The sequence below is a fragment of the Linepithema humile genome, chromosome 5 (genome assembly GCF_040581485.1).
Source record: "Linepithema humile isolate Giens D197 chromosome 5, Lhum_UNIL_v1.0, whole genome shotgun sequence".
Classification (NCBI taxonomy): Eukaryota; Metazoa; Arthropoda; class Insecta; order Hymenoptera; family Formicidae; genus Linepithema; species Linepithema humile.
This window is the reverse complement of record NC_090132.1, coordinates 30,007,633-30,022,423: the sequence shown is the minus strand read 5'-3', so window position 1 is coordinate 30,022,423 and position 14,791 is coordinate 30,007,633. Positions and strand designations below refer to the sequence as shown.

The 14,791-nt window shown below is 33.2% G+C and overlaps 1 protein-coding gene across 1 annotated transcript in view; it reads left to right on the top strand.

Moving 5' to 3' along the window:
- The first annotated feature begins 5,745 nt into the window (after window positions 1–5,745).
- The window catches only part of LOC137000102 (serine-rich adhesin for platelets-like), a 28,448-nt gene continuing 19,402 nt past the window's right edge, over window positions 5,746–14,791 (top strand). Inside the window, exon 1 of the mRNA XM_067355835.1 lies at window positions 5,746–6,427. Within this exon, the coding sequence (XP_067211936.1) occupies window positions 6,407–6,427 (21 nt within the window). The 5' untranslated portion in view covers window positions 5,746–6,406. The remainder of the gene's footprint in view (window positions 6,428–14,791) is intronic.

Below are 14,791 nucleotides of genomic sequence, written 5' to 3'. Positions count from 1 at the left end.
ACTATCGCAATTGATTACAACCAGAATTCTTTGGGTTTTCTTTGTACCTTTTATTATTCAAGAAATATGTACATATTGCTGTTTACAAATATTTTAAAACTGAAATTAAACCTTTTCTGTCTATAGTAGATAAAGAAATATTATTACGCATTAAAATTTGTGTGATAAGAAAATTCGATTAGTGTCACTATAATTTTGGATTATTTTTGGGTTATTTTGTATCACTTTTTGTTAATGCATTCGAAAGCCGGAATTAAATTGAGCGACCTACACTTCCGAAAGAGGATTTCTCGTCCAAAATTCCTGCACATGTAGATATAACTACAACGTAACCAGTCCGAACCGATTTAGTGCAGTGTACTTGAAAAGAGGCGCAGGGTCGAGTAGCATGCTTGTAATTCAACCATCGATGAAATGAATTGCCGATTCATTCAGAGATCTATTCAGAGATCTATTCACTTATAAGCTTAACGTAGGAGTAATTGCGGTGGACGAAAGAAATGTCTAGCTATCGAAGAGCATCGCTGACACATGTCACAACAATACAAAGTAGTTTTTAGATCGCAGATTCATTCGTGAGTAATTCTGTAATGGTACACATTATGACTGATACAGATAATTTAGAGCATTTATAGAAAGTAGACGAAAGTTGGCAATAAAATTTGTTTAAAAATAATTCTGCGGTAATGCATAGTCATCTATGTACATTGTCAAAATAATATTTAATATTGTTGTCAAAATAAGAGAGAAAAGTTTTTAAGATATAAATACTTTATGAATATGTTACTGCATATAACACAAATATGTTACAACAAAATGTTGTAATATATATTGTAATTATATATTGTTATAAAATTATTCTATTGCTAATGAAAGTGTAATAAATTACAAAATAGTGCATATTCTCTTAATTTTAATTTTGCGTTGTACTGCTTGATTTCCACGAATTTGCTAGAAATTTCTGACGATCTTATTACAGGTCTAAAATCACGCCAGACGTTTTGGTATTCACAGACAACGTTACTGACAATGTGACAATGAGACACGCAAATGCCGCACATGGTTGTGCCATCATCAGACTGGACAAGAAAATCAAAGTATTTATTCCATTTGGTTCATTTAAGCTTTATGAAAATAATTGTCAAAATCTTAAATAATTTTAAATCTGTTTCCTGATTGTATTTTATAAATTTTTGCGGTAAAATTAAATCTTTTAAAATATACTTAACATGTGTTTTTAATACTTAAATATTGTACTTGACATTTTTGTTATAAATCAATTAAATATTTGATCATAATAATTTAATATTTGATGATGTTTTTTACCGCAAAAGAATGTATTAAACCTTTGTTTTTATTCTAAATTAGCAAAATTTTTAAAAATAACATGTCTTAAAATAAAATACAATATTTTTTTTAAGTGCAAAATATATTTGACAGTATTTGTCTTAAAAATATTTACGGCTTAAACCGATGGAACAAGCAGACTTAGAAGATATGCAGAGGAATGTGTATAAATATTTATTTTTGTTTTTTATAGCTCATTTAATCGTAATTTAGGAACAAAGACTGAGTCTTTTCCAAGAGATATGCTAAAAATATTTAATTGAAAGAATTTTTTATTTGTTAATCTTTAAAATATTTATTTTATTCTTAATTATGAAAAAATTCGATTCTACATTTTCCATAAAATCTTATACTTATTTTAAACTTTCTTAAATAATAGCTTGTTTTAAAAATGAGAGAATTTGATTAACGTTACGACAAATTGCAATGTAAAAATAAATGAAGATTGCACATAAAAATTCATATAATTTTACTTTTTTTATCAAATTATATGGATTTTCCATTCATTCCTAAACGGATCAACCAATTTAGCAAATTATATCGCAAAATCTTATAAAAAAAATTGCAAGAAAGTAGAAAAGGCAACAAATACAACAAAGATCTCGAGTAATAATTGCGAATTATTTTTTAGAATAAAGATCCAGTGCTGCTGAAATCTTCTTTCATTATAGCGCTATATTATACCCACTAATGTGACTTTTTTTATTTTACAGTATTTGTATGAGAAGTGCAATTAATATTTGACAGACTGAAGGGCAAAGACTTCTCTATGCCGCTTCAACATCTGCGCTTCGTTAACGTTTCTTCATTCCGTTCTCCGATATCGGTCAGCATGATTGTGCGGCTGTTCCGAGTGCGCCTTCTTTTTTCGTTGGATCGTCAGTTTTCACAAAATTTCCTCGATCTCCCACTTCGCCCCACTACCGACGAGTGTCTATAAAAGGTCGCCAGGCCGATGGTGGGCAAAGATGTTCGGTCGGCCTACCTCGGAGCTTACCAAGTAATTTGAGATTGGCCCCTTCTCTGCATGTTCTGTGTTCATCGCTTCCTCCACTCTTTACCACCTCCTTCTTCGAATGTGTAGCTCGCTCTGGTGGATTCCAGGTGTCAGAGAGAAGAGGTGGCACATCATCAAACTAAATGCGAAAATAGCTCTCTCATCTGTCCCTCTTCTCTACCCTGTCTCTTTCAAGCAGACTAGGCGCACTCTCGTTTTTCTTCCTCTAAATTTCTTAATTTATATATCGATCTCTTTTACTTTATCTTCCAACTTAGCACAATAATTCGAGGAGTTTACTTGAAACTGTTGCAACAACTTTAAGCTGATAAAAATACACGAAATTTAAACGTACAAATTTCTCTGTTACATTTTTAAATTAAAGTTAAAGATTAATGCGTAATAAATGTAGTTATGCAAAGCGCATAGAGGGAATGCTTTCGTGTCCATCGCAATTTATTAATATCGCGTCCCGTTTTCATATTATAACATAATTTTCGGCTGTTTCTTATAATTCCGCACCTGCCACACGCATTTTGCTCTATAAATATAGAGCCTATTGGTTTAGAATTCAGGAAGAGAGCAACAGGTGGCTTTTTAAGCGGTCACTAGAAATATACTAATGATGAAGTTGCTCAATTTATTATAAATTGTGCAAACTATATCTGGCGGAAATAAAAATTGGATCTAATTATTTTATTTTAACATTATAACACATATTTTACACAGTTATAAAAATAAAATTAGTTATTACAAATATTAATATAATATGTTCGTGTTATTGATAAATTATTACGATAAACGATGTATGACTAAAATAACTCACAAATCATTGGGAATACGAATCATCGGTGATTATTAATTTATCTGCTGTGTATGGTTTCTAAAAATAGTTCAGCTATCATAAACAATACATCTGTTCCAATTTTACGATGTAAATACAGCCGGCGCATGCTAATACGTAATTTGCAATTTTGATGAAAATTTACATGTAACAGCATTGCAAATAATATAAAAAAATTTACGAAATGTATTTGACTTTTTATCATATAAAGTTATATTAAACTATGATAAATTATATTAATTTCACGCTTGTCACACACAGGTTTGTAATATAACTTTTATTGAAGTACGAAGTTGCTCACATTATAATAACGATTAAATATCATTTTTATATTACATAAATTTAACAAATTTTTTATTATTAGAAACGAAATGCTATCTTTAACACAAAAATTTAATTCATCGATTAAAGTGTTCGTGAATTTTGACAACGTTGACTCATCGTCCAAAATTGCCACTAAAAACTTAGACCAAAGCTCTTCAGTATTGGTACAGACGCTCGGGATGACTAAGACGCTCTATTCCTGTCTAAAAGAATATTCTTTTATATCGTCTGAGAAAGTGAGGTAAGTAGTATGAAATATCAGCTCCTCGTCAATCTTGTGTTAATTAGTGCTCGGAAACTTTAGGTGGTCGAGCAATTTGGATAGTTTGGATCTCGATATGGAATATTCAATAATTTGTAAAAACTTTCTAAGAGTTTCATAGAAAGAAGTTTAATTAAAGTTTTAAATAAAAATTTTTGACATTATTATCAATACCAAAAAAATTGAAAAAAATTTACACATATAGCATAATTCATAAATTGTATGTTTCGGGAACAAACTTTTTCGGATTTGTGATATAAGGACATGAAAAGAGAGTTGGCTTTCTTATGGTTCTTAAGTCGTATTATTTGTAATTAATTATAGGTGTAGAACGAGTAGTTGCGACCAGCTCATGACACAACCGAGGATTACGGAGAATCGATCAATGTCGCTGCAAGCGTGGATTTAGGTAACGAGTTTAAGCCTGACATTCTTCTTAATTTCGTCCTGTGTTATGGTCCAATGGTGTCGAGGTAGCATGTGAGAATATATTAGAATAATATTACACATAAACTGTACTAAATTTGCCACTACTTTTTTATGATATATTCTAATGAATAATATAATTTGAATAGAATAGTTATTGTTAAATTATGAAGAGTACATAATACATTTTTACATCATATATCTAATACATATAATATACATTTAAATTATTATATATTATTATTAAACATACTTGAAATTTTATGATTAACAGAGAAATATTATTTTTTAAATATAAAATCAATTAAAAACACATAATATTTTTATTGTATTGTTGTCTATCTAAAGCTTTGTAGTGCATTGTTGTTACCAATGTCGATCTAAAGCTGTAGAGCTTGTAGAGCTTTTGAAGATATTCTTGTAGCGCCACCAGCCCAAAAAGCTCTCAACTTAACTTTAGTCTCCACCGATAATTTGACCGTCAGTTCTCTTTTAAAATACAGTATTTATCCTTGGATCACGAAGACTGACGAGATGAGATCGTTTTAATGTTTTACGTCAGTCGGCAGCACAAAGTCTAGATAGATATTATAATCTTTTTTATAAATGTTATATAATATTTAATCAAATACACAATATATAAAGTTAATTTATAGCCTACTTACTTTTTTATTCTCTTTCTTCTTTTTTAAATTAACATAAGTACTATTTACAACATTACATATCATACTTTATATGAATAAATGTATAATTTGTTCTTCTTTATCGTTCCAACGGTAAAAGTGTAAATCCTGTTTCGGAATATCGATTTCTCAAAAGGAATTTCTGCTTTTGAGAAATTCTGTGGACTTCTTGTATGAAGAGACCATTCCGTTGTATGAGAGAGTATTCAGCCAGTGGAAATGGCTTTGCGGCAACATTGTCTTCATTTCCTGGGCAAAGATGGCAATAGTTTCGTGAATAGTTTGTTCTGGTTTCGAATGGACTGCTTCCTACCAGAAAGGATTTGAGAGCTCTTCAAGATCTGATGACTAGAACTGTAGAAGTTGAATAATCCGACCTAGCCGTTGAAACTTGCCCAATTTGTGCAAATCCCAACATGCAGATACTATTTGATAATACATTAGAAAAGCAAAAATACTAAAAAATATGAAAATTTGTTATAAAAATGCATAAAATTAAAAAAGTAAAAATTTTCCAAATTTGTACTAAATCTATAAAGTTGTTATACAATCTAAAGTGCAATAAAGAAAATTTTTCATTAATTAAACGTAAACATTCAAACATAAAACAGTGGTAATATGAGTGTATTTATAATTACTAACAATAGCAAAATTTACTAAAAAATTCAAGATTTAATAAATTTATATAAAAATTAAAATTTATATTTTTAAGTTTGCTTTCTTGGTTTAACCAGACGTAAGATTAAGTTTATACAGAGCATGTTGGACATTTCTGTTTATTCTTTTATCATTGTTCAGTTGACTGCGCTGGTATCTTCATTAACCACTCTTGTCATCATACTACGATCTTGTTTACGCCCGAGCGGAAATGCACGTACTCGCGCGCGAGATTTATCCTGATCCCTAAGTCTCTCCCCTCAAAGTCGCGTCTTCCTCACAGCCGGCGAAGCAGAAGACGAAGAAGCAGAAACGAATAGAAAGCGAGACAGAGAAGATATAAAGCTATTCTTAAAATAGGGCTCGAGTGAGCACTGTGAGTGCGACAAAGAGCAGCTCATCGTGTAGCTCCACGAGGCGAGCAAAAGGGAAGCTGTGAAGAAGGATGAAGAGGAGACGCAGAAAGCGCAGAGTAAGAAGAGAAAGAGAAGGAGGGCGAGAGAGAAAGAGAGGGACCACGGCGTGCCTCGCAGGTCGCCGGCTCTTCAGGGTCCGAGCTTCGTCCGAAACGAAGCGCCTTCACAGCGCTCGCCACTTTCCTTTCCTATGAAGTCGCGGAGCAACCTTTCTCGAAAAACAATCGATCGGTTCTCCATTCGTGATCTTAGTAACGTGACCTCGCGTTTTCTTCAACATCTTGTTGCAGTTTGCGGTCGGGCGACCGGTGCCGGTGAATCGTGTAACGGTGGTGTGGATGCTCCTGTGCTCGATGGTGGTTGATGAGCCTGGCCGCAGGAAACACTTCTGAGGACTTCTTCCCTCTTCCTTAAAAATTATCTCGCCGTCTCGAAGAGGAACGCAGGATTATGGCATCGTACAGAAGCTACGTAAGTTTGTGCGTCTTTCTGTATTCGCCGTCGACCGATTTTCTCAAAGATTTTTGATTCGTTAATTCGCTTTAACAATGAATAGGACAACAATAAATGAAATTGATGTTATTGCAAATCGTGCGGTTCTTACGATGATATTTGCTTTCAATTGGAGCACACCGAGCGGAGCTATTGGTTGAAATAAATAGCAACTAGTCTACATTTGCATACGGGTCTGAAAAGCAGCACTCACATTATTTCAGCTTTAGAATATAATGGATTATTACTGTTATTTTATTTTGTATTATTGTAAAAAATGCTTAATTGATTATTAATTATTATTTTCTAACGTATGATGCTGGTTCTAACGTAATCGCTTGTTGCATTAAGCTTATATTGTTTTGTTTAGTAAGATTGAAAAATCTGATACATTTCAATATATATTTGTTTGTATATATTATTGTTATAAATTTCTCCTATAATTTTTATATTTGTTTTGTTCGCGCGTTTATGTTTTCTAACAAACTGATTAATTCTTAGTCGCGTAGACTCGTAGCAAACGAACGTGTACAGTGTAAATGAGTGTTTTAAACATACCGTATATTCAAAGGGCACCTTTGCTGTTGGTTCTGGTCGTTGGTCCTCGCGTATAATTTAAGTGCTGATTCTGCTTTCGTTGCAATTATGCAATGTAAATGAAGTCCATTAACTTTATCGTCTAAAGATTCAGGTCGCGCGTCCGTTTATTCCTGTGGATCAAACCCGATGTTTGTAAAATGTCTAACAATAAGTCAAAAAGCTCCGTCAATAAAAATGACATTAATTCATTTCAGTCACTTGCAAGTTGCAAGTTTGACTTGGACAGCGACATAATTTATCGAGTTGTGCATCGTAATGCATAATTTTGCGTAACATGTTCACATGACTTTCATCTGTTCGACGAATTATCCTTGTAGACAAGCTAAAAGGATATTCTTTCACTATTCTGGCCGCTGATTGTATCAATTCATACTTTTTGAACCATAAATTTTTTATTTTTAGTTTAAAATGGAACGACACGATGCTGTAATACTTCCAACGCGAAGTTGTAGATTTCGCGAGCTCGTAATTAAATTCACCCTTTATTACGAATATTTCGTTAGAATTGTGCTTGACTTTGCTGCATTATATAGTAGAGAATTCAGCGTGCAGGAAATGAAATTTTGCAAAACGGCAGCCACATTTAGGAATACGGTAATACTAGTGTTGGTAGATACATTTAATTATTTTAGCCGAGTTAATAAATTTATGCAAAATATAACTTTTTAGAAAGTCATGTAATCAGATATTATGTGTAAAAAAAAGTAATATATTGCCACATGTAATTAGTTTAATTTTGTAGTTATTCTAAAATATAAAAAAAAAGTAATTATATTATTATATTTTTGTACAAATGTCGTGTGCAATAAAAAATAATACTAACTGAAGTAAATAAAATTTACCTTCATACACAAAGTGGAAAAATAAATTTTAATTACGCATTTTTTACATTTTCAAAAAATATTTTACATTTATTGTCAGACTTTTTCTACAAATAAATATTAGTGTCTATAATAAATTTTTTCTTTAGATATTTAAAAGTTTTTTGAATTTATAATTTAAAATTGAAAACTATTGAAAAGGAAGTATTAATGTTTTTTTTGTTTCTCAAATTATGCAAATAGTTCATTAAACAAATAAGTACAGCACTTCTAAAGCTGCTACTTTTTATTTCGAGACAAAATAAACTTTTTCAATTGCAACTTTGTATTAAAGATCAATACCTGTGTGTCTATTTTAGAGTTTGAAAGATATAAGTATTTAAAGATTACAATTTTGAAGTTAAATAATGTATGTCTCCTCAATACAATATAAAGTACACTGCGACGAGAGAAAAAAGTCCTACGCAATCAGTAGATACAGACTAGTCGTGTCAGACTACGAACGCTGCGGACGTAAAAGATCGATCACGGCTCGCCGGAAAGCGCAGCACGGTCGGGGCGTAGCTCGATCGTTTATCGAAGGAGGTCGAAGCAATCGTTAGTGACTTCCAAGTATGAATCCCGGCTGCACGCCTCCCAGAAACGTTTTCGTGCATCGGAGCGCCATGGGTCGCCCCGGCGCAGCGCGGCGCGGCTAGCAAAATTAGCCGGGTCTTTCCCAGACGATGTCTACCCGTGCCATGCGTATATATTCGTGTGTAAAGCTTTCTTCGAATATACGCTTGCGATTGGCGCTGGAGGCGATACGGTGCACTGGGTGTCGAATTTCAAAGCGGGTCAAGAGATTCGGCTACGCCGAGTTGCATAAGGAATTCGTCTTTCGAGCGATTCGCATCAAGTTTGATACAGGATACGCGTCGAGCACAGACGGAGCTTCCTTCTGAAAGCTTCTGAAGCTTGACAATGAAGTTTGCTGTCGTCAACCAATAAAGATCTTTGTACGCGATCTGGATGCAGAGTATACTCTTGGGCCCGGGGGCCGTCTCTTTCTCTTGAGTTCTTTCGGATGACTGGAGCTTGGCACAATGTGCAAACAGAAGTACGCATCGATGTGCATGTGAGACAGACAAAAAATTTGTCAAAGACAATTCTTTCTTTCACACTCGAATCACTTCTGCTTTTGCAACCAAATATCGTACTCTAAATTAGATTGGCATAGTGTTATTCATTTAACTTTAGAATAAAAAAAATAAATAAAATAATGAAAACATTTTAGAACAAAAAAACAACTTTTTGGAATTAAAAACTGATTGTTATTTTGCATTGTATTGTTTTCTAAAAATTTTTTTACTTTCTGCCAGTTATTTTAATATTTCTAAAACTAAATTAAGTTTGGTTTTTACAACATTTTCTTTAATCGTCATTATAAATGCATAAAAATAGCTGATAAAGAAACGATAAAAATTTTGAATGCAATATATAACATGCTGCAAAGTATGAGTTAAGTATCAAAGCTTTTATGTTCAAAAATATATTACATCACGCTGTGTCCTCATTTCAATTTTCTTCGTACTTCTTTTCATTCTTCAAAGCACTTCACACTTGTGATAAATAAAGACTTTCTCTCAGTTGATTCATTAGCGTAGACTCGTCTTTTTATAAAAATCACGTATAATAATAGTAATATCTCGACCGATTAACTACCCCGGTGTAAAGTAAACGACACGAGATGCATTCGATGAAACCGTGGATAAATTTAGACTTATAATGTGTTTGCGCTCTACTTCCTAGACAAGACATCAGATGCGTTAGGTCTCAAGCTCAGAAATGGCTGACCGATTTTATGTGTTTAAAGCGTGCAATGGAAGTTGCGGTCGTTTCGGTTTTATTTATTCTTGCAGTTTATGCGATTTGATTACTTATTTAGTTTTAGAAAGAAAAAGAAAATCTTATTAAATGCTTTGTATTAATATTGACAAGCGAAAATGGTTATTCAATGTGACGAAAATAGTGGGAATACGATTTTGTCTAAAGGTGAAAAGTAGTTGAAGCAATATAGCTCGTTAATAATTTTCCCCCGGCACATAGCACGCGCACTCAAAGATTGGAATGGCTTGAAAACGTTTGAACGTTTGAATAAAGATGCAGGGCAGAGCAACTGCGGAACATAGACTGAACGGAGAAAGGGATTTAACGGCTTCTTTGAATATTCCAGACGGAGCGATTGTGGCTGCAAACGATGGTGCGAATGCTTTTAATCGAGCGTATCATTCTTCTTTCTTTTATATCTGCTTCATACTCCTTTTACCTTTGCGTCGCAATAGAGTCAGATATTTATTGCCACGCAACTTGAAACCTCTCGGAAAAAAAATAGGAACAGTATTCTCGCCATGCGGATTTAGCTGTCGTGATATTTCTTTAAGAGACTTTTGAAAACACTACGAACTGCATAATGGAATATTAAACAATTGCTTTAAAACCGTCAGAAAGAATTATTCTCAAGAAGCAAGAAAAATTGTCTAAAGAAGTCCGAAAAGTTTAGTTGCTAGCTGTTTTGTTAAAACTGCATGAAAATTTAATTTTTCCGTAAAATAGCATTGCAAATATCTTCTTTCATGTCAAATTGTAAATTTGAAATATTAATAACAAGATACAATCGCGATTACAATATAAATTGCAACTTTTTATAATGTAAATTATAACAATAATGTAAAATTCTAAATTCTCATTACAAAAAATTAATTGCAATATTAGTTGCAAGTTGAGAAGATAAGCTGTAAATCCACATTTTTTCGTTGAATAGACGCAAGTTGGAAAAATTTATAGCGCAAAATTAATTAACGCTCTTGACAACTTCATTATCTTACTTTCTCTGAAAAAAAATATAAATGTAAAGATATATAGCTTTTATAATTTCTCGCATGTCATTGATAGAATGCAGCAAGAATGAATATGCACGCAGATGCTGCAAAGTGAGAGAGTATGAATGGCTACAAGCGAGAACCCGCTGCTATATTTAAACGTCGTCGTAGACACGGCTTTGCCCTTTTTTACCAAAGCGACAGTGGAAGTAGACGGACCACGGCTTCTGAATTTCGAAAGAGTGCGGAACTGTCAAATATTATGCATATTAGAAGAGGCAAGCGCATGTACGAGAGAAACTAGTTAAAGCATGCCATTGAATTAAGCATAAGTCTTCGTGAGAGAACGTTAGTTTACTTAGCCAAAACTACCACGTGTTTACTGACTTTGCTCGATACAAAGGATGCACGAAGAACAGCTGGTTTAAATATTATATTCATATCTAATGCAAATGATTCACGATGATGTCATTAAAGAAAGTTAAAGCATAAAATGGCTTTGTTATTTAAATTTTGTTATTTAAACAGCAGCGAATGCTCGTATTATTTAATTCCATTTAGGAATCGAGTTCCAAATAACATTTAGAAATCTCAGTATTAGCATTTTTTATTTTATGAAATAAATTAATTTTAAGACTGATATTTCAGGATATCAAAATTTGCAAGAATTATGAACAAAATTATATAATATGTTATAATTGATAGCGTAAAAAAGCTTTAAAATTGTAAGAAAACTTACATGCGCCGATGTTAACTTTTTTTCCGTGATCATATCTTGAATTATGTTAAAAGTTTGCTACTTCATTAAAATGACTTAGGCTCAATTTCATGGAAAATTGGCTTCCAACGCTTAAATAAGAATACGCGTAGAATTAATTAATTTTGCTTGCTTTTAATTTCAAAAAGTTCAGAAGTAGCGAGAAAATTAAAAGCGACGTGAACTTCTCTCTGTACACACACACATACATCAGTGATAATTAACTTCTCATACATTTTACATAGCAGTATTATCTTATGAATGAGAACGCTTAAGAAATGTGTTTGTAATCAAATCGTTAAATTCTTAAATATTACGTTATAGCTTTTGTATTAAAAATAATTAAAAAAGAAACAATTTAATCTACGCTGCAATCATCGCAGGTATTTTATTAAAGCTGACAGTTGAATTAAAACTGCCGAAATATTTGCCTACGCCATCGAACTCCAACGAAAATGGATATTTCGGGATCGTGCCAGAGCTAGCGTCGATGCATTACTGTTTTGACGTCGTCGCCTTGTTAGCGACGCGCCGCGCCAGGCAACAAGGTTGTTGGCAAATACAGCTGATCTCGCGGATCAATTGCCGGAATTGAACCCAATTTCAGTCCGTGCAGGTTGACCTGGTGCATGGTGTCGGCGAGCCAAATCGATAAGCGCGTGTCTGCAAATATTCGACGGCTTGTTACATGCCGGATTATTGCGTTCAAAATAGAATCAGTCATTTTTTGCAAAAAAACTTTTCAATCAAACTTGATTAGTGATTGTTTTAAAATGAGTAATTTTCAACAGATTGTCTAGATATACAGAGTGTGTAAAACTCTAAATAATCAATTTGAAATTAGTCTTGATTTTATTATAAAATATTAGAAACATTTATGTTGAGCATAATTTGACATCCAAGTTGCTGAAATGAAATAATATATTGAGCACAGCTCCACTTCTGATTTATAAGGTTTAATTTAATGTTTTTATTCTAACTAAAGGTTTAGGTTTATAAGCATAAGAAAACAATTTTCAGCATCGCAATATCGACAAACAATAATGCGTTATTACTTCCTAGAACTGTACTTAACATCATAGATCTTGACTGACGTTAAAATGAAAGAAACGATCGATACTCATCACGGCGTTGACGATGCACAATGCAACAACGACAATGTAATGATGAGCGATTTATCGGCTCGTAACGTAGTGAGAAGTTTACCGTCTTTGAAACCGGACCGAGAGGCATTAGCCACAACTTCCGGCAGCTTACATAGCGCCAGAAGTTTTCCAATTACACGGCAAGACCGTCGCAGTTTTCCCTCGTCAGAGCCCGCACCCTGACAGATTTTCCAATCTGTACTTCACCCGCGAAGAAATCTTTCTACCTGGCGTTTTTTTTCTAAACACTGTTAGGATTTCAGGGAAGTTTTAATATCATCACATATTCTGTTGTGTAGATAACCAGATTTTTACAAAACTTTAATGTAATAAATTAAAATTGTACGTAGGTCTTTAAAAAAATGACAAGTCTGTTGATAAAAGTTATAATAGATATGTCAGACATATTTTTTTTGTATATAAAAAAAGATATGTTTTTAGAGGATTATATCATTTAATAAAAATATAATATCAGTTTGTGTTGTAATGATGTCTTTTTCTCACTAAATTTTTCTCGAAATAATACGTAATAAATTTGCGTTTGATTTAAACTTATAATTCTGCTATATACATATCGATATGACATAGACATACTTTGCTCCCCTACTTATGAAGCGGAAGATAGGAATTTATCCACTTGTGCCATGGTCAATATCGAAACGTGGAGCATAATTGTAATGCATGTTGTAGAATGTAGCGTATTATTTAAGTATTGCTAAAAAAAGTCACGACTTTCACATAAAGAATTTTTTTTATCAGTATCATGCAGAATTTGTTTCTAAAATGTCATTTCTAAAAGCGTCACGTGTTTGCACGTGTGGCGGAGCTCCCTGAAATCGCTTCCTCGATTCACACCGTGACGTGCCAAAAATCTTGGCACGTGTCCAATGTGCGAATTGTAAAATAACAGACCGCCATCGTGGACGGCAACCTAATTTGCTTTCTCATACAATAACCAATGAAAATTACACTTTCCTTTATGGTAAAATTAGCTTTTTCCATTTAAATAATTTATATAATAATTGCAAAGTGAAATATGCATGGAGTTGCTATCAATCATTCGGGAATATAGGAAATTTAATTCTTTCCTCTTAATGAAAGAATTAAAGCAACATTTAGTGTAATAATACTGAGATTCTCTTCACTCTCTGCTTTATTATGAAACTATTCTGTTTACTGTGATATAGCGGGTGGTCCAGAAGAATCAATGATGCCCCGACTATTTACGAGATACAATTAAACAACATTTTTGTTCTATACAACTCACGACAGTTGGTCGTGCGTCATAAATTATAATAATGCGCGAGTCGCCGGAGGTTAAATCAGCCTGACACTCCTCAATTATCTGGCCTCCCCTCAAGCTGCTATCACGATGCATCGGTCGCCCACATCCTCATCAGTGTCATCGAGAATGTACCGCATCATCGCGAATAAAACGTTTAGTCGCTCGTGAGTCTGAATACTTCTTTCAAACAAGTGAAGCACTTGAAGCAATAACGTGCTAAGTCACGGGAGAGAAAGGCCTACGATATTCACGGCTTTTACATTATATTTTAGTTTTTTAAAACCGACATAAAACTGGCGTAAAAAATTTTGCTAAAACGGAATCACACCATCTGTTTACTTCAGCATATGATTGAGGAGTATATTTGAAAAATCTGGTATTATGCGACTTAAATTTCTTTTGAACAGTCCAGTAGGAGCAACAATTGCACCATATTTATTTGATAACCTGCATTTTGCGTTAAATACTCAACATATAAATTTCTTCAATCTAATTTGAACAACTATTTAATGTAATAATTTGCACGATGTAGTTTTGCGTAAGCATTATTTAAGTCTAAGTTTTATGCCAAAGAAATAAAAATATAGAAATTTTTAACTTTTTCACTCTTAAATGGAATACTTTCGCACAGCTCTCGACTACATCAAGAGAAAAAGGAATAATGCGCGAGATGCTAAAGTTTAAGAATCAATATTCGCGCAAACGGATAGAAATAAATTGTAAATATCAACACACATCGTAACATTGTTACTCTCATATATTTCGCGTAATATGCAAGCGCGTATATGGACGCGATAGTAAAATGCGCCGGGTTTTCCGATGGTTGAACGGTCATTCCTCTCTCTCGTATTCACATATACTCGGAAATTTCCAA